Source organism: Somniosus microcephalus, chromosome 31 (assembly GCF_052327205.1).
Source record: "Somniosus microcephalus isolate GS21.2 chromosome 31, FLI_Smic_1.0, whole genome shotgun sequence".
Lineage (NCBI taxonomy): Eukaryota > Metazoa > Chordata > Chondrichthyes > Squaliformes > Somniosidae > Somniosus > Somniosus microcephalus.
Genome location: NC_141017.1, coordinates 36617206 through 36637364, shown reverse-complemented (window position 1 = coordinate 36637364; position 20159 = coordinate 36617206). Strand labels below are relative to the sequence as shown.

At 52.4% G+C, this 20159-nt stretch overlaps 2 protein-coding genes across 8 annotated transcripts in view; one reads left to right on the top strand and one right to left on the bottom strand.

Annotated features, from left to right (window-relative positions):
• trmt1 (tRNA methyltransferase 1) overlaps positions 1-2234 on the top strand; it is a 37969-nt gene extending 35735 nt beyond the window's left edge. For all 6 annotated transcript variants that reach the window (XM_085971830.1, XM_085971826.1, XM_085971832.1 and 3 more), the window contains one exon: positions 818-2234. In XM_085971830.1, the coding sequence (XP_085827956.1) occupies positions 818-895 (78 nt within the window). In that variant the 3' untranslated portion in view covers positions 896-2234. The remainder of the gene's footprint in view (positions 1-817) is intronic.
• man2b1 (mannosidase, alpha, class 2B, member 1) overlaps positions 1674-20159 on the bottom strand; it is a 37292-nt gene continuing 18806 nt past the window's right edge. The window contains exons 12-24 of one of the 2 annotated variants that reach the window (XM_085971823.1): positions 19983-20090; positions 19632-19748; positions 19110-19319; positions 18098-18195; positions 16884-16998; positions 15524-15642; positions 11664-11765; positions 8197-8284; positions 7103-7183; positions 6595-6831; positions 5718-5867; positions 4426-4528; positions 1674-2832 (exon numbers count right to left, since the gene is read on the bottom strand). In XM_085971823.1, the coding sequence (XP_085827949.1) occupies positions 2723-2832; positions 4426-4528; positions 5718-5867; positions 6595-6831; positions 7103-7183; positions 8197-8284; positions 11664-11765; positions 15524-15642; positions 16884-16998; positions 18098-18195; positions 19110-19319; positions 19632-19748; positions 19983-20090 (1638 nt within the window). In that variant the 3' untranslated portion in view covers positions 1674-2722. Of the gene's footprint in view, positions 2833-4425; positions 4529-5717; positions 5868-6594; positions 6860-7102; positions 7184-8196; positions 8285-11663; positions 11766-15523; positions 15643-16883; positions 16999-18097; positions 18196-19109; positions 19320-19631; positions 19749-19982; positions 20091-20159 lie in introns of those variants that run through there. The other variant, XM_085971824.1, reaches the window with a different exon arrangement.

The following is a 20159-nucleotide window of genomic DNA, read 5'->3' as shown; positions in this document are numbered from 1 at the left end:
CAGACCCATACTGGGAATCTGGTCAGTCAGTGACCCCTACACTTAATTTCATTGGTGGGTTTTGCAGAGTGTGATTTACCCGCGCACTCCACAGAACCTGCCAGTAACACTCTGGTTGCTAGCTGTGTGGGTACTGGATGATTCTCTGGCCAGTGTTGTAGGGTAGGGGGCACGCTACAATCACTGTGCTATTTAAACGGATTTGTAGAGGCGCGAAGTCCATTTTAAAGGGAGGCTCCCGAAGAGATGAGAGCGTTGACCCACAAGGTGCCACCCACTGAAACCCTGCCGCTCCATGTCGGACTGCACTGGATGCACCCTGTGCTGTGGACATAAAAAGCAGGAGTCATCGGGAGGGTCTGGGATCGCTGAGGAATGAACTCACATCACATCATAGCTTAAACTCTCACCCCCTCTGGGAACCGAGGTGTGGTACATTTCCAGCATCTTCTATTTTCCTTCATCCGTCTCTGCCAGATTTAATCGTTTATTGTTCAAACTGTTGTCACATTAGGCGCGAGGTTAATAAAAGGTGTTCAACACTGCCCCGCAGTACAGTGGCACTGGCCTTTCACCCGGAGGGCTACTGGGTTAACCAACTGATTGCTCCACACATTAACAGAGTTGCCGAGATATCCTTTGGAGTTCTGACGGAGGGTCACAGACCTGGAACGTTAACTCTTGTTTCTCTCTCTCCATAGATGCTGCCTGGCCTGCTGAGCGTTTCCAGTTATTTCAGATTTCCGGCATCCACGGTATTTTGCTGTTGTAATACTTTGGACTTGTTTGCTTGACTGATCTGCCCTTCCCATTGCAGGGAAACTGTACGTACGGACAGGAGTGTTGTTACTCCCATCACCACGAGAACGAGACCGCAGAGAAAACAGACCAATAGAAAACGCCGTCTCTGAGGCCTCCATCTTAAAAAAAGATCTGCGTTATGGTTCTGTTCAGTTATCGCGCAGATACTGAACCCTCCAAACAACCCTTGCTGTGAGTGGTTGCAGAATCTGTCTATGGAATGTAAAGTATAAGATTCTACATGCAGTGTTTTCTTTTTATTTTTAATTAAACTGCATTTTTAAAGAAGTTCTTGGTTAAGGTATAACTCGACTCCACCCCACCCTGATCACACTGCCTCGTGTTGGGGTGCGATTCCAGGGAGTCCCCACAGCTTGCCCATCCTGGTCTCGCTGGACGTCTAGTTACGGGCGGGTCACTGAACCCTGATCAGGCTGTGAACTCTCAGCCCATCTTCCTCACCTGGCTGGCTACTTTTAGCACTTGGATTGCGCTTAACTAACTAACAGCCCGGAGCGGTGATGGAACCTGGACCCTGGTGAGTTGTATAAAGTAATCCGAGAGTTAGGAGCAGCTCCTCTTTGCCTCTCGGGTTTTTTTTGGTTACAAATGTTACGCAGTTGAAAAACCGAAGATGTCGGCACAGCAGCAACAGGTCCTATCGCACATGGAATGCTGGTTAAATTTATCATTAATTGTTACAGGAGATCCCTCTTTATTGAAAGTGTTTTCTCCATTCCTCAGTCTGCTGGTCCCCTTCAGGGGAAAGACCTTGAACCAGTTTATTGCTCCTCCAAGCCTGACCTTCCTTGGCTCGGGTGTGATGCCTGTGTTTGAGGGTGTGTAACAGAACACTTGCACTACTTTCAGTGTTAACTTAGACATGAGTTTTATTTTGTTTCTTTTACAAAGGTGGCACAGATTGTGGTGGTTTGGCAGATGTGGCCTTCAGGCCCAGATCGGCACAATTTCACCCACTTCTGCTAATACTGCTCACAGTAACTGTCCAAGTTTGAGAGATCCCTTCTCTATATCTATTTTTAATAATCTACATTATTAATAAACTCCCATTTGCATGTATTAAAAAGTGATCACAAAAGCAGTAACATGGAAACTTATTGCACATCTTCCCCAGTCCTTGATTATGTATCGGAGTCATACAAGTTCTCTTTGGGGTCAGATTCTGTCAGGTCACTGCGTGTACCTCCCTTTGGCTATCTCAAGTGTTTCAGCAAAGGATCCATTCTAGGGAGAGGGGGACCTCCTACTAAACTGCTTGTATGGCCCTTGAATTGTCACTGCTCCTGAACAGATGCTCCTAAAAGCTCTCTTTAGGGGAGCTGTGTTACAGGATTGTTCCTGTACCAGGGAAGGAGTGGGACAGTGTTGCCTGGGTACAATTACTCGATCTGCTATCCTGCTTCCCCCCCCCCACCCCCCAAAAAAACCTCTATACAGCACGAGGCAAAAAGAATCCTTCTGGATGGTGTAACTCCCGGCTTTGTGTGGGGGAGAGGGGCGGAACAGAACACCAGCTGACTGAGTCTTGCTGCCCTGGTCCTGCGTTCTGTTTGCCCCTTGCAATCAAAAGGAGGGGCGAGAGGGTGGCTGGTTAGGGTTTTGAGGAGGGGAGGAATTGTACTCTGTGCTGAAATCCTCAGGCAGTTGCCTTACCTGTCTTATTGATAGAACAGTGACTTAATCCACATTTTGTATCTGAAAGCAGTTGGTCAAAGAGTGAGGGAACCACATAAAAGGACAGGCACTTGTTAACACGGAGCAGATTCAAACCTGTCGCTCAAGGACCCTGTCCCCGTGTAAAATAACAGATCGGACTGGTTTGGAAATTCCATGTGCTTGCTGATTGTTTGGCTCATTCTCACAGTATTCCCGCAGTCCCGGTTATTCCCGGCTTGGGCAGTTAGCGGTGCCGAATGCGAACGCGGAACGTGCGGATCTCCATTGGATTGAAAACCATCGAGTGCCTGGAGCTAGCTTTATGGCTGGAGGTCGACTTGAGGTCTTCCACTTCTAAAAGGGGCAGAATGTAGCATCAGAAATATTACACACAAACAGGCCATTCGGCCCAACTAGTCTGTGCTGGTGTTTATACCCAACACCAGTCTCCTCCCATTCCAGCCACCTCATCTCAGCCTTTCAGCATATCTTTCCGTTCCCTTTCCTCTCATGTACTCGTCTAGTTTCCATTTGAAAGTATTTAAGCTATTTGCCTCAACCATTTCCTGTGGTAGCGAGTTCCACATTCTAACCACTCCGAGAAAAGACATTTCTCCTTATTTCCCTATTGAATTTATTAGTAAACTACCTTGTATTTCTGGCCCCTAGTTTTGGATTCTCCCACCAGTGGAAACATTCTCTCCACATCTACCCTGTCCAACCGTTCATCATTTTAAAGACTTCCAAGTCTTCTCTTTTCTAAAGAAAAATATCGCGCAACGGGCGCAGCCTGGTGCTAATTACAAAGTATTTGTTCTTCAGTGGGTGAGGGTGTCCAAGCTGGAAATAAAACTTGGCTTCCACTGCCAGAAGCAGGAGTACCCCTGGTGAGATGGAGCACAGTTTGATGCAGAATAAAGTTCCCTCTCCTCGGGACCGACGTCAGAAACACCATCCATTCTGACCAGGCACAAACTAGTGAGCTTGTGCTTCCCAACATCGGGTTGTCAACTGGGTGGACGTATTCCTGCAGGTTTCATCACAACCTCCCGCATCCAACCACCCCACCTCGTCAAATAGCCTCCTCCCCGGTCTCTCGTTACTTTTATAATTAACAAACTAAGGGGTTCAAAGAATATTGAGATCTCTGCGCTCCTCCAATTCTGCCCTCTTGCACATCCCCGATTTTCATCGCTCCACCATTGGCGGCCGTGCCTTCAGCTGCCTGGGCCCTAAACCTCTCCGCCTCTCTCTCCTCCTTTAAGACGCTCTTTAAAACCGACCACTTTGACCAAGCTTCCCTGTCCTAATATCTCCTTATGTGGCTCGGTGTCAAATTTTGTTTTATAATTGCTCCTGTGAAGCCCCTTAAGATGTTTTACTACATTAAAGGCGCTATATAAATGCAGGATGTTGTTGAAAATGATAAACATTTTATTTTTTAAACACCCCCTGTGATTTTTCTCCCGGGTTTTGCTCCCAGCAGTGTGCCCGAGATTAATCTTCAATTCCTGGAGGGTTGGTGACCCTATCACAGCACAGAATCGCCCTAAGAGCGAGTTTCCCGTGGGACTCCGACATCTGTCTGGGTTCAAATATAGAGGTGAAAAGGCATCTCTAACCAACTGTGGTAGCCAGGGGGAGGGCACGTGCTGCTGGGCGAGGGGGGGGGGGGGGGGGGAGGACATCAATCAGGGTTCCTGCCCAGGCCCATGGGAAGAATGCTCGCCTGGGAGGCGCTGCAGGAGAGGGGGACGGAACTGACAACAGCACCAGGACACCGTGAGCCCATCTTGCACATGTCCCGGGGGCCGGTTTCAGAGTAGCACTGGCACAGCTCCAAGTCCCGCTCTCTCGGGGGAGCGGAGACCCAATGAGAGAAGTGGAGGGAAGGGATTAAGAAAAGGAGTTGTGTTCTCGTCACTCAGACTGCAATTCAGGACCAACCTTGCACTGTTTTCCAAGTAAGTCTGGACATGTCCGCTTTCTGCTGGTTGAAACCCAGAGACATTTCCTCTACAGAAGTGATCTCAAATGCAGAAAATAAATTCTGGAGAGAGAAACAGAGCAAAATCAAACACAAAAGGCCATTCTTGCGCAAAGCAAGACGTTCACTTCAATTTTTTTCCATTTCCACAGGCCCCCCAAAGGTCCCTTTCCCAAGAAGCCAGTCTCAGACTATGCTTAGTGAGTATCCGCAGACATTCGACCATGAGTGGCATCGTAGCCGAGCAGGGTCTTGTCCTTGCTCATGGTTGTTGCATGTTGCTACAGAGCGACCAGGACCAGGGACCCTGGCTCAGAGCGAGGGTCAAATCTGGGCCCCTGCAGGTGTGTGTCAGGCTCAGGGCCACACTGGCTAAAGCTTTGCTACCACAGATCATAAACAACGGGCCTGTCGCACACTCTCCCCAGAGCCTCCCATTTTCCCCACAACCCATACCTTCCCTTTCCACCATCTACAAGGCACAAGTCAGGAGTGTAATGGAATACTCTCCACTTGCCTGGATGAGTGCAGCTGTAACAATACTCAAGAAGCTCGACACCATCCAGGACAAAGCAGCCTGTTTGATTGGCACCCCATCCACCACCTTAAACATTCACTCCCTCCACCACCGGTGTACCATCTACAAGATGCGCTGCAGCAACTCGCCAAGGCTTCTTCGGCAGCACCTCCCAAACCCGTGACCTCTACCACCTAGAAGGACAAGGGCAGCAGGCGCATGGGAACACCACCACCTCCAAATTCCCCTCCTAGTCACACACCATCCTGACTTGGAAGTATATCGGCCGATCCTTCATCGTCGCTGGGTCAAAATCCTGGAACTCCCTCCCTAACAGCACTGTGGGAGCACCTTCACCACACGGGACTGCAGCGGTTCAAGAAGGCGGCTCACCACCACCTTCTCAAGGGCAATTAGGGATGGGCAATAAATGCTGGCCTTGCCAGCGACGCCCACATCCCATGACTGAACAAAAAAAACCTCACCGCCCAACACAGCCTGGTAGCTGTGTTTCCCCCAACACACATGTACACTCATGTAACCTGCTTCCTCACCCACACTCCCAGGTCAGATCCTAACACGGTCTCCCCATTCATTCCCAGCTCTCAGAATTTCGGATATACCGAACTCCACGGTCATGGTGGAATTAAAGCTTCACGACGTTTGACACTCCAACCATCCTCACTTTGTATTTTGCCTCTTTCAGTCACCACTTAAACCAGGAAGGGAACCTACAGCCAGATCCACGGTGACGGGCTTCGAGTAGACGCTGCTCTCCCCTTTTTCAAACTGGTGCTCCAGGCGTAGCAGGACGGACTGGGAGTCCCACTGGGCCAGGGTGAGGAGATGGAGGTTGTGAGGCAGCTCTTCCTTCAGGGCCGAGAACTGGAAACGGCAGGAAAACAAATGAAATAATGGGGAAAAGATTATTCAATTGTGCTACATAGAATGCACACCACAGAAACAGGCCATTCGGCCCAACCAGTCCATGCCGGCGTTTATGCTCCACTCGAGTCTCCTCCTGTCTTTCCTCATCTCACTCTATCAGCGGAACCCTCTATTCCCTTCTCCCGCATGTGTTTATCGAGCTTCCCCTTAAATGTATCTATACTATTCGCCTCAACCACTCCCTGTGGCAGCGAGTTCCACATTCTCACCACTCTCTGGGTAAAGAAGTTTCTCCTGAATTCCCTATTGGAGTTATTAGTGACTATCTTATATTTATGGTCCCAAGCTCTGGTCTTGCCGCAAGTGGAAATGTCTTCTCTACGTCTACCCTATCGAATCTTTTCAGAATCTTAAGACCTCTCTCAGGTCACTCCTCAGAAAAGAGCCCCAGCCTGTTCAGTCTTTCTGGGTATAACCGCTCAGTTCTGTATTTGTATCTGAGACACTTCAAAATATTAACCATATAAGATATAACGTATGTGGCAACGAAACATTTTATATTTATAAATTATTATAAATATATATAATGAATGTATTGCTGCTCATGGGTAGCCCGGAGCCAGAGCGTGACGTTGAAAGGATGCTGCTGGAACTCACTGGTGTCAGAGCTTGCCCTCCTCCCCTGCCCTCAAACACTCCCAAACCCATCCTTCAATTGGCTTACCTCGGTAATGTGAGTCGGACGGGCGCTGTAGGGTGTTCCTGTGGCCTCGGCCATGATGGCCCACGGAGCCATGTACTCTGCCTGCGCTTGCAGTCTGTGGAGCTCGGCGGAGGCTTCGACCGTGTCCAGGAAGACGAGGTGCTTCCCTCGCGCCACCAGCCCGCTGCCGTCGTAACCCGGCTCCAACAGCGCCTCACCCACACCTCGGTTATCATCGTACAGCAGTCTCCGGTGCACCTGCGGTGATTAGCGCAGGAGTTCAGTTCTGTGGCAATGGCTGGGAGTCAGGGACTGGTCACTCGATCTTTAATCCCATGGTTACAAACCAACAGGTGGCCAATAACGTTCCCAAATTCACCACAACATTGAGGTCTTACCATCTGGCAATTACAACCAAATCCATCACTTTCAATTCCCCCTTTAATAGTATTGGCACATTTTTATTACCAATCACTTCACACCCACCGCCACCCCGCCCCCCGCAGGGAATAACTGAAGAGAGATTTACCATGAGTTCCAGTGAACCATCCGTGATACTGCTCCCTCCCTGCGATCGATCGGTGAGCACAGTCAGCTGAATCTTGCCGTCCTGAGGAGAGATTACACAAATTAGGGTTGTACTCCCTGGAATTTAGAAGGTTAAGGGGTGATCTGATCGAAGTTTTCAAGATATTAAAAGGGAAACAAATAGGGTAGATAGAGAGAAACTATTTCCGCTGGTTGGGAAGTCTAGGACTAGGGGACATAGTCGAAAAATTAGAGCCAGACCTTTCAGGAGTGAAATTAGGAAACACTTCTACACACAAAGGGTGGTAGAAGTTTGGAACTCTCTTCCGCAAACGGCAATTGATGCTGGGTCAGTTGTTAATTTTAAATCTGAGATTGATTGATTTTTGTTAACCAAAGGTATTAAGGGATATGGGCCAAAGGCGGGTGGATGGAGTTAGGTCGCAGATCAGCCATGATCTCACTGAATGGTGGAACAGGCTCGAGGGGCTGAATGGCCTCCTCCTGTTCCTATGGAACAAGATCAACGCCATTAATCCAAGCCCGAGGGGCTTGGTGGGTAAACCCCTCCACCAAACCGCTGCAGGGTGACGAGCGGCCACCTACACCAGCTGGGTCTTGGCTCCGATCCGAGCTCACCTCTGCGGAGGTATCCGGAGTGAGAGAGTTAGCCTCAGTGCCCTTGGCTGTTCCTACCTCCTCCTCCCCCCCGCGCGGTATCCGGAGTGAGAGAGTTAGCCTCAGTGCCCTTGGCCGTTTCTTCCTCCTCTCCCCACCCCCCCACCCGCCGTGTCACGGTCCAGCGACCCCTGCTGCAGAAATGTGCGCAGTTTGGGTGGAGACAGAATCCGGATGTGAGGCACACAGCGGTGGAACGCTGTCGACACTCACTAGGGGCCACTCTGAGGAGATGCACTGGGGGCGGGGGTGGGGGTGGGGGCGGGGGGGGGGGGGGGAATGCCCACGGGACTGTACCCCAGCAAGGAGCGGAGGTGGGGCTGGACTCGGCTTACCATAAACAGGGTGGGGTGGGGGGGGGCCTTTGTCCCGGGAAGAGGGTGTAGAATTAAAAGTTAAATTAAAACAAGGTTTTACCTTCATGTAAATACGAGTGTTCACAGGATAGTAGTTCCCAGCAACGGGCTCGGTTTGACTCAACGGCCATGTTGCTCGATAATCTCTCCTTGAAGCAAAACGGGTAATTACAGAATGCAGTACAGTGCATGGTGACTGTACTGCCCCAAACAGGAGCCGTAATTCGTAATCCCCACCCTTCGTTTAACTCCCATTCTTTGGCTGCAGTTTTACGATTTAAAACGTCTGGTCGTGGGCAGCTTCGGAGCAGAGCTTTTGTGGAATGTGCTGCCGACAGCTCACTGCTCCCGGACTGGACTTTCACAATCTCACTGCAGCGGGATATTACCTCACACTAGTGGTCAGTGGTAGCACTCTCACCAAGAACACAAAATCCAGGCTGACGCTCCCCAGCGCAGTACTGAGGGAGCGGCGCACTGTCGGAGGGGCGGTACTGAGGGAGCGGCGCACTGTCGGAGGGGCGGTACTGAGGGAGCGGCGCACTGTCGGAGGGGCGGTACTGAGGGAGCGGCGCACTGTCGGAGGGGCGGTACTGAGGGAGCGGCGCACTGTCGGAGGGGCGGTACTGAGGGAGCGGCGCACTGTCGGAGGGGCGGTACTGAGGGAGCGGCGCACTGTCGGAGGGGCGGTACTGAGGGAGCGGCGCACTGTCGGAGGGGCGGTACTGAGGGAGCGGCGCACTGTCGGAGGGGCGGTACTGAGGGAGCGGCGCACTGTCGGAGGGGCGGTACTGAGGGAGCGGCGCACTGTCGGAGGGGCGGTACTGAGGGAGCGGCGCACTGTCGGAGGGGCGGTACTGAGGGAGCGGCGCACTGTCGGAGGGGCGGTACTGAGGGAGCGGCGCACTGTCGGAGGGGCGGTACTGAGGGAGCGGCGCACTGTCGGAGGGGCGGTACTGAGGGAGCGGCGCACTGTCGGAGGGGCGGTACTGAGGGAGCGGCGCACTGTCGGAGGTGCCATCTTTCAGATGAGACGTTAAACCGAGGCCCCGTCTGCTCTCTCAGGTGGACGTGAAAGATCACCAAGGCACTTTTTCGAAGAGGAGTCTCCCTGGTGTGCTGGCGAATATTTATCCCTCAGCGAATATTTATCCCTCAACCAATATCACTTAAAACAGATTATCTAGTCACTATGTCATTGCAGCTTGCTGTGCACAAATTAGCTGTTGCGTTTCCTACATTACAACAGTGACTACACTTCAAAAGTACTTAATTGGCTGTAAAGCACTTTGGCACGTCCAGAGTTTGTGAAAGGCGCTGTAGAAATGCAAGTCTCTTTAGTGAATTAACTGGTTTCACCCGTCAGTTGCCGAGTACTTTTTATATAACAAGATGCTAAGGTGGTTGGGTAAAATTTCAGGGGCTCCCTCCACAGCATCACCTAGTGGCCAGAGCCTGTGACAACATTGTTACATAGAAGATAGGAGCAGGAGTAGGCCATTCGGCCCCTCGAGCCTGCTCCAACATTCAATGAGATCATGGCTGATCATCCAAATTCAGTACCCTGTCCCTGCCTTCTCCCCATACCCCTTGATCCCTTTAGCCTTAAGAAATATATCCAACTCCTTCTTGAATATATTTAATCAATTGGCCTCAACTGCCTTCTGTGGTAGAGAATTCCACAGGTTCACCACTCTCTGGGTGAAGAAATTCCTCCTCATCTCTGTCCTAAATGGCTTACCCCTTATCCTTAGATTAGACTGTGACCCCTGGTTCTGGACTCCCGGCCATCGGGAACATCCTTCCTGCATCTAGTCTGTCTAGTCCTGTTATAATTTTATACGTTTCAATGAGATCCCCTCTCATTCTTCTAAACTCCAGCGAATATAAGCCCAATCGACCCAATCTCTCCTCATACGTCATTCCTGCCATCCCAGGTATCAGTCTGGTGAATCTTCGCTGTACTCCCTCCATGGCAAGAACATCCTTCCTCAGATAAGGCAAGCAAAACTGCACACAATACTCAAAGTGTGGTCTCACCAAGGCCCTGTACAACTGCAGCAAGACATCCTTGCTCCTGTACTCGAATCCTCTCGCTACGAAAGCCAACATACCATTTGCCTTCTTAACCGCCTGCTGCACCTGCATACTTACCTTCAGCGACTGGTGCACAAGGACACCCAGGTCTCGTTGCACTTCCCCTTTTCCTAATCTATTGCTGTTCAGATAATAATCTGTCTTCCTGTTTTTGCCACCAAGTGGATAACCTCGCATTTATCCACATTATACTGCATTTGCCATGCATCTGCCCAATCACCCAACCTGTCCAAATCATCCTGGAGTTTCTCGGCATCCTCCTCACAGCACACACGCCCACCCAGCTTTGTGTCGTCTGCAAACTTGGAGATATTACATCTAGTTCCCTCGTCTAGATCATTTATATATATTGTGAATAGCTGGGGTCCTAGGACCGATACCTGCGGTACCCCACTAGTCACTGCCTGTCACTCGGAAAAAGACCCGTTTATTCTAACTCTTTGCTTCCTGTCTGCCAACCAGTTCTCTATCCAAGTTAGTACCTTACCCCCAATCCCATGTGCCTTAACTTTACACGCTAATCTCTTATGCGGGACCTTATCAAAAGCCTTCTGAAAGTCCAAACACACCACATCCACTGGTTCTCCCTTATCTATTCTACCAGTTACATCCTCAAAAAATTCCAGTAGATTAGTCGAGCACGATTTACCTTTTGTAAATCCATGTTGACTTTGTCCAATCCTGTCACTGTTTTCCAAGTGCTCTGCTATTACATCTTTTATAATGGACTCTAGCATTTTCCCCACTACCGATGTCAGGCTTACCGATCTAGAATTCCCCGTTATCTCTCTACCACCTTTTTTGAATAGTAGGGTTACATTAGCTACCCTCCAATCCATGGGTACTGTTCCAGAGTCTATAGAATTTTGGAAGATGACCAGCAATGCACCTACTATTTCTAGGGCCACTTCCTTAAGTACCCTAGGATGTAGATTATCAGGCCCTGGGGATTTATCGGCCTTCAATCCCGTCAATTTCCCTAACACCATTTCCCTACAAATACTGATTTCATTCAGTTCCTCCCTGTCATTAGACACTATGTTCCCCGGCATCTCTGGGAGGTTATTTGTGTCCTCCTTTGTGAAGACAGAACCAAAGTATGTATTTAATTGGTCTGCCATTTCTTTGTTCCCCATTATAAATTCCCCCCCGATTCTGACTGCAAGGGACCTACGCTTGACTTCACCAATCTTTTTCTCTTCACATATCTATAGAAGCTTTTACAGTCAGTTTTTATGTTCCTTGCAAGCTTACTCTCATATTCTATTTTCCCTTTCTTAATTAATCCCTTTGTCCTCCTTTGTTGAATCCTAAACTGCTCCCAATCCCCAGGTTTGCTGCTTTTTCTGGCCAATTGATATGTCCTCTCCTTGGATCTTATGCTATCCCTAATTTCCCTTATAATACAGGATTGCCAATCCGTGCTCTTACCTCCGTGTAAGGATCTGTCTCCCGTTGGAATCCGTGTAGAAAACTCCATCTGTTTTTAACGGCGTGTCAAAGCGGCTGATAACTTCCTTGCCGATTTTGTCACTGAAGTTTAGGAAAAAGGGAAACAGGAAGTTAAACTTGCACCTGGTTCCCCTGGAGCGCACATGGACACAGACAATGTTTCTTAAAGTAGGGAAAAAACCTCGAAGGTCTGATGAAGACTTGCTGCACTTTATATGGGCTGTATTGTGTAAAGATGGTTGTTCCGGTAAACACTGATGGGTATGTGCACTGTATGGCACAGCATGAAGACATGCCAACCAGGGGCACCCCTACTCCCCCTCACCCACCAACCTGACCCCGTGTGTCCAGGTCATTCTCACCCCTGACCCCGTGTGTCCAGGTCATTCTCACCCCTGACCCCGTGTGTCCAGGTCATTCTCACCCCTGACCCCGTGTGTCCAGGTCATTCTCACCCCTGACCCCGTGTGTCCAGGTCATTCTCACCCCTGACCCCGTGTGTCCAGGTCATTCTCACCCCTGACCCCGTGTGTCCAGGTCATTCTCTCTCCCTGACCCCGTGTGTCCAGGTCATTCTCACCCCTGATCCCGTGTGTCCAGGTCATTCTCTTCCCCCTGACCCCGTGTGTCCAGGTCATTCTCTTCCCCCTGACCCCGTGTGTCCAGGTCATTCTCTTCCCCCTGACCCCGTGTGTCCAGGTCATTCTCTTCCCCCTGACCCCGTGTGTCCAGGTCATTCTCTTCCCCCTGACCCCGTGTGTCCAGGTCATTCTCTTCCCCCTGACCCCGTGTGTCCAGGTCATTCTCTTCCCCCTGACCCCGTGTGTCCAGGTCATTCTCTTCCCCCTGACCCCGTGTGTCCAGGTCATTCTCTTCCCCCTGACCCCGTGTGTCCAGGTCATTCTCTTCCCCCTGACCCCGTGTGTCCAGGTCATTCTCTTCCCCCTGACCCCGTGTGTCCAGGTCATTCTCTTCCCCCTGACCCCGTGTGTCCAGGTCATTCTCTTCCCCCTGACCCCGTGTGTCCAGGTCATTCTCTTCCCCCTGACCCCGTGTGTCCAGGTCATTCTCTTCCCCCTGACCCCGTGTGTCCAGGTCATTCTCTTCCCCCTGACCCCGTGTGTCCAGGTCATTCTCTTCCCCCTGACCCCGTGTGTCCAGGTCATTCTCTTCCCCTGACCCCGTGTGTCCAGGTCATTCTCTTCCCCCTGACCCCGTGTGTCCAGGTCATTCTCTTCCCCCTGACCCCGTGTGTCCAGGTCATTCTCTTCCCCCTGACCCCGTGTGTCCAGGTCATTCTCTTCCCCCTGACCCCGTGTGTCCAGGTCATTCTCTTCCCCCTGACCCCGTGTGTCCAGGTCATTCTCTTCCCCCTGACCCCGTGTGTCCAGGTCATTCTCTTCCCCCTGACCCCGTGTGTCCAGGTCATTCTCTTCCCCCTGACCCCGTGTGTCCAGGTCATTCTCTTCCCCCTGACCCCGTGTGTCCAGGTCATTCTCTTCCCCCTGACCCCGTGTGTCCAGGTCATTCTCTTCCCCCTGACCCCGTGTGTCCAGGTCATTCTCTTCCCCCTGACCCCGTGTGTCCAGGTCATTCTCTTCCCCCTGACCCCGTGTGTCCAGGTCATTCTCTTCCCCCTGACCCCGTGTGTCCAGGTCATTCTCTTCCCCCTGACCCCGTGTGTCCAGGTCATTCTCTTCCCCCTGACCCCGTGTGTCCAGGTCATTCTCTTCCCCCTGACCCCGTGTGTCCAGGTCATTCTCTTCCCCCTGACCCCGTGTGTCCAGGTCATTCTCTTCCCCCTGACCCCGTGTGTCCAGGTCATTCTCTTCCCCCTGACCCCGTGTGTCCAGGTCATTCTCTTCCCCCTGACCCCGTGTGTCCAGGTCATTCTCTTCCCCCTGACCCCGTGTGTCCAGGTCATTCTCTTCCCCCTGACCCCGTGTGTCCAGGTCATTCTCTTCCCCCTGACCCCGTGTGTCCAGGTCATTCTCTTCCCCCTGACCCCGTGTGTCCAGGTCATTCTCTTCCCCCTGACCCCGTGTGTCCAGGTCATTCTCTTCCCCCTGACCCCGTGTGTCCAGGTCATTCTCTTCCCCCTGACCCCGTGTGTCCAGGTCATTCTCTTCCCCCTGACCCCGTGTGTCCAGGTCATTCTCTTCCCCCTGACCCCGTGTGTCCAGGTCATTCTCTTCCCCCTGACCCCGTGTGTCCAGGTCATTCTCTTCCCCCTGACCCCGTGTGTCCAGGTCATTCTCCCCCTGACCCCGTGTGTCCAGGTCATTCTCACCCCTGACCCCGTGTGTCCAGGTCATTCTCACCCCTGACCCCGTGTGTCCAGGTCATTCTCACCCCTGACCCCGTGTGTCCAGGTCATTCTCACCCCTGACCCCGTGTGTCCAGGTCATTCTCTTCCCCCTGACCCCGTGTGTCCAGGTCATTCTCTTCCCCCTGACCCCGTGTGTCCAGGTCATTCTCTTCCCCCTGACCCCGTGTGTCCAGGTCATTCTCTTCCCCCTGACCCCGTGTGTCCAGGTCATTCTCTTCCCCCTGACCCCGTGTGTCCAGGTCATTCTCCCCCTGACCCCGTGTGTCCAGGTCATTCTCCCCCTGACCCCGTGTGTCCAGGTCATTCTCCCCCTGACCCCGTGTGTCCAGGTCATTCTCTTCCCCCTGACCCCGTGTGTCCAGGTCATTCTCTTCCCCCTGACCCCGTGTGTCCAGGTCATTCTCCCCCTGACCCCGTGTGTCCAGGTCATTCTCCCCCTGACCCCGTGTGTCCAGGTCATTCACTCCCCCTGACCCCGTGTGTCCCGGTCATTCTCCCCCGACCCCGTGTGTCCCGGTCATTCTCTCCCCCTGACCCCGTGTGTCCAGGTCATTCTCTCCCCCTGACCCCGTGTGTCTAGGTCATTCTCTCCCTGACCCCGTGTGTCCAGGTCATTCTCTCCCTGACCCCGTGTGTCCCGGTCATTCTCTCCCCCTGACCCCGTGTGTCCAGGTCATTCTCTCCCTGACCCCGTGTGTCCAGGTCATTCTCTCCCTGGCCCCGTGTGTCCAGGTCATTCTCTCCCCCTGACCCCGTGTGTCCAGGTCATTCTCTCCCTGACCCCGTGTGTCCAAGTCATTCTCTCCCTGGCCCCGTGTGTCCAGGTCATTCTCTCCCTGACCCCGTGTGTCCAGGTCATTCTCTCCCTGACCCCGTGTGTCCAGGTCATTCTCTCCCTGACCCCGTGTGTCCAGGTCATTCTCTCCCTGACCCCGTGTGTCCAGGTCATTCTCTCCCTGACCCCGTGTGTCCAGGTCATTCTCTCCCTGACCCCGTGTGTCCAGGTCATTCTCTCTCCCTGACCCCGTGTGTCCAGGTCATTCTCTCCCTGACCCAGTGTGTCCAGGTCATTCTCTCCCCCTGACCCCGTGTGTCCAGGTCATTCTCTCCCTGACCCCGTGTGTCCAGGTCATTCTCTCCCTGACCCCGTGTGTCCAGGTCATTCTCTCTCCCTGACCCGGTGTGTCCAGGTCATTCTCTCCCTGACCCAGTGTGTCCAGGTCATTCTCTCCCCCTGACCCCGTGTGTCCCGGTCATTCTCTCCCTGACCCCGTGTGTCCAGGTCATTCTCTCCCTGACCCCGTGTGTCCAGGTCATTCTCTCCCCCTGACCCCGTGTGTCCAGGTCATTCTCCCCCTGACCCCGTGTGTCCAGGTCATTCTCTCCCTGACCCCATGTGTCCAGGTCATTCTCTCCCTGACCCCGTGTGTCCAGGTCACTCTGACCTTGCCCTTAGGGCGAGATGTGATGAGCAGTATCTGTGCCTTTGTATCCGGACCTGGATACTTACTGCACTGGAATCGGCCCGACAGTCCATTCAAGTTCAACAAACGTTTGGTTTTTGTAGAGTCGGACAACCTGTGAGCACCACGACGAAAAGTTTTGATAAACTTCCTGAAATAAATCTGTCTGCAAAATGGATGAAAAGGAACTCTTTATTTCTGTCACGTATTTCCCTCTGTTCGATCGCCGAATACCCCACGCATGATATCCCCACCCGCAGAGAGTTATGCGTAACCCGTAATCTGTCACTAAACCTCAGTTAGAGAGGTGTAGAGAATGGAAATAGGTCACCAGTGCAGCAGGGCATCCTTCAGCTTGGGGCCGAGCAGCAGGAGCTTTACTCTGCACTTATCTTGTAATCTGCCTGAGCCAATACGTCCCACTCGAGACTTGAGCACAAAATCTAGGCTGACACTCCAGGGCGGTACGGAGGGCGCGCCGCGCTGTCGGAAGGGGCGGTACGGAGGGCGCGCCGCGCTGTCGGAAGGGGCGGTACGGAGGGAGCGCCGCGCTGTCGGAAGGGGCGGTACGGAGGGAGCGCCGCGCTGTCGGAAGGGGCGGTACGGAGGGAGCGCCGCGCTGTCGGAAGGGGCGGTACGGAGGGAGCGCCGCGCTGTCGGAAGGGGCGGTACGGAGGGAGCGCCGCGCTGTCGGAAGGGGCGGTACGGAGGGAGCGCCGCGCTGTCGGAAGGGGCGGTACGGAGGGAGCGCCGCGCTGTCGGAAGGGGCGGTACGGAGGGAGCGCCGCGCTGTCGGAAGGGGCGGTACGGAGGGAGCGCCGCGCTGTCGGAAGGGGCGGTACGGAGGGAGCGCCGCGCTGTCGGAAGGGGCGGTACGGAGGGAGCGCCGCGCTGTCGGAAGGAGCGGTACGGAGGGAGCGCCGCGCTGTCGGAAGGGGCGGTACGGAGGGAGCGCCGCGCTGTCGGAAGGGGCGGTACGGAGGGAGCGCCGCGCTGTCGGAAGGGCCGTCTTTCGGATAAGACGTTAAACCGAATGCCCCATCTGCTCTCAGGTGAACACAAAAGATCCCATGGTACAATTTCGAAGAAGAGCAGGGGAGTTTTGCCCGGTGTTCTGGGCTAATATTTATCCCTCAATCAACATTGCTGAAACAGATTATTTGGTCATGATCACATTGCTGTTAGTGGGAGCTTGCAGTGCACAGATTGGCTGCTGCATTTCCTACATTACGAAAGTTCGAAACACAGACCTGCCCTCCCCGGTCTGTAGGCTCAGTTACTCACTGGATAAACCCTTTGAACGTGCAACTCTCTGATCAGGTGCCCAGTGCTCACACCCGGGCTGCCCGGCCACTCATTCCATTTATAATAAAAATAGAAGCTATACTGCCTCTCGCTCCCCTTTACCTGGACTGTGTATGTCTTCACAGTTTTGGACATTGGGAAAGGAAATTGTTGTTTCGGCCGAAAAATATAGGCTCCAGAGGCTTGTTTGCTCTTGTTGCCAGGACTGGCACTGTACCTATTCAAACACATTAACAGCACAGATTCAGGGATAACCTCAGCCAGATAAGCAAAGGACTTTTTTTTTTTTTTTTAAATTAAAGGTTCTCTCCTGAAGGTGTGGTTCTGCAGGGACGAGCAGGGCTCCAGTAGTTCGACTACGGCGTGCATCACAGCCCAGGCCGACACCGGCACGCACCCGATTTCCAGCAGGGGTCACTGGTCAGCGATCGGAAGCAGGAACCGTGCCTGGATTGTGCCCACCTTAGCCAAAGGGGCTCCGAGGCCAATTACAGGGGCCTGAACATCACCCCAACCAAGAGCGGCCAACCCCGCTCAGTCTAGGGGTCAGAGACACGCACCCGTCTCCTGTGTGGCTCAGTACCGCCCCACAGGGCGTATTTAACCACGAGGCATAGCAGCAACTAACTGCTGCACAATTAATCGAATGTCTTGCACATACCGCCTCCCCTCCACGCTTCAAACTGTCCGACATGCAAATAAATGGAAAGACCCACCCCAACACTGCAAACCCCACATCGTCCAGTGGCGGGCTAGGGCTGAGTGGGCCGAACGGCCGTTCCCTGCTCCACACGTCCTCAATTTCTGTAACATTAGAGTGTAGCGCCTCCAGCAATGTTCCCGTTAAGCTGTGCCCGACCGTCTGAAGCTCCCAAGACAGCCGCTTGCTGGTTCCTCAGTGGAAAAACCGCCCACACACGGAAGTTTGAATGGGCTGCTCACCCAAAAAAAATAATTGGAGGGAACATTGGTCTCGAGTATGCTGATTAAGCCTGTCGTCAACAGAACATGCTGGAGACACTCAGCAGGTCAGGCAGCATCTGTGAAGAGAGAAACAGAGTTAACATTTCAGGTCGATGACCTTTCGTTGGAACTGACGTAAGGTCATCTACCTGAAACGTTAACTCTGATTCTCTCTTCACAGATGCTGCCTGACCTGCTGAGTATCGCCAGCATGTTCTGTTTTTATTTCAGATTTCCAGCATCTGCAGTATTTTCTTTTTGTAAGCCTGTTATCAATGCTGGTTCAAGTTATGGAGCAAAGCAAGGTCTGGTTAACTGGTAGAGAGGGTCCACGGTACCAGAAGGTCACTTACCAGTGGAAACTCTGGGTAACAGACAGAGAAAGATTCTTGCGCAGATTCTCAATCCCACTGATCAGGCCGGTGTCCTCGTCGAATAATACTCGGATATACTGCACACGAAGCACGGGAGAGAAAGATTAAAGCACCATTTGCAACCCATCTCGCACATTAAACCTTTCCTGTGCTGGGGACGATCTGTTACTACTGAGAAAACTAGGTGGATCCCCAGAGCGGGAGAACACCAAGGTGGCAGGAGTAGCAGAGAAGACACGGACATCGGGGAAGAGTTACCTACTTGCATGGACTTGGGCAGCGAGATTCGGCCGGCTATTTGACCATGGGGGGGAGTCACAGCCAAGCCTGATCCACGCTGTTGCCCGACTCTCTGCACACACGCACTCTCCCGCAGGGTGTGAATGGGAAGGGGCAGTACGTTCAGTATCCCCCAGTTGTCCTGGTGTAAGCGCACCCAGTGCTGGTGGTACTGAGCCACAGACTGTCTCTCAGGGACTGTGCTCGATACCCAGCCAGTGCTGATTTTGGGTTGGCTGTTTGGGAGGGCTCATGCTGTAAAATACATGCGTACAGATGTCCGATTAGGTACAAAAACTTAGCTGCAATGCCTCACTTTAAGGGAATTGGTGAAAGAACCAGAGGCGACATGCAGAAAAAAAATTTACGCAGCGACTTGTTGTGATCTGGAGCACGCTGCCTGAAAGGGCGGTGGAAGCAGATTCAATAGTAACTTTCAAAAGGGAATTGGATAAATACTTGAAAAGGAGAAATTTTCAGGGCTCTGGGGAAAGAGCAGGGGGGAGTGGGACTAATTGGAGAGCTCTTTCAAAGAGCCGGCACAGGCAGGATGGGCCGAATGGCCTCCTCCTTCGCTGTATGATTCTAAGTGGTGTAATTGCCAGCGGACCCTCCCTGTCGAGGCCCCTCACATGAAGCATGGCGCACACAGGGGTGGACATTCCCCATGGGACTATAGCTCTGTAACACCACCACGGAATAGACTGCTTACCTCATTTTCAATAGTGAGGGCTTTCCTTCTCTGGACCTGATGGCTCCTCACTGACCTGACCTGTCTGCTAAACACAGAGCTGTCAGGCGTCCTGGACACACTGTAAATGCTAAAACCCAACGCTGGCACCCTGGCCTGGAACACCAGCTCGTTCATTGCGTAGCCACGGTCCTTCCGTACCGCTTTTGTAAAATTTGACACGGCAACAACCTGAGAGAGAGAGAAAGACAGACAGAGAGAGATAGCGTGAGAGACCGAGCCAGCGCGAGAGGCAGACCGAGCCAGCGCGAGAGGCAGACCGAGCCAGCGCGAGAGGCATTATTACCAAAAAGTTACTACACCACTGTACATTATATATTTATATATTCCAACTTTTTGAGCCACTGGCTTTAGAGTAAATCACTGAGGTGAGCTGTTAAATGACAGCACTGCTGAAACAGCAGGTTTGATGCATTACAAGTTAATAAAAACCCTTCCGATATATCCAAGTAGTTCTTAAAATAGTTTTTAGATTTACATTACCTGGTTTAGTACCGTGCTGCCTCTGGGGTCAGAAACGGCGTAGTGAGTGCCATTGACAGGGACTCGTACATACAGGCTCACTGCTCGGGCCAAGGGATTGTAGAGAGTGACTGTAAACTGGAGGCACAGGGTTAATACTCAACCGTCAATCGTACCAACGCCACACAGAGATAGCACCCCAGGAAATAAAAAGCGAAATAAGATAACGTTACTGGAACTCAAATGATATCCACTATAATCTGACATCATAAGAGAAACACTGGGGGGGGGGGGGGGGTTAGAAAGAAGGAAGGGAGGGTGGAGGGGAGGAAGGAAGGGGGCGAGAGACCTACTGAGCTGCTGCAAACCTACTTTGCCGAGTCCTTCGATGCGAGGGCAGGCGCTGATGTTGAGTTTGTTGCAGAAGATGAAATTCTGCTTCGTTCCACTGAGACGCGACAGAGCGTTACTAACGAGCACCTACGAGCGAGAGAGCACAACATAAGACACTAAACACAGGACAACCCTTCTACAGCAAATCCCCATCTC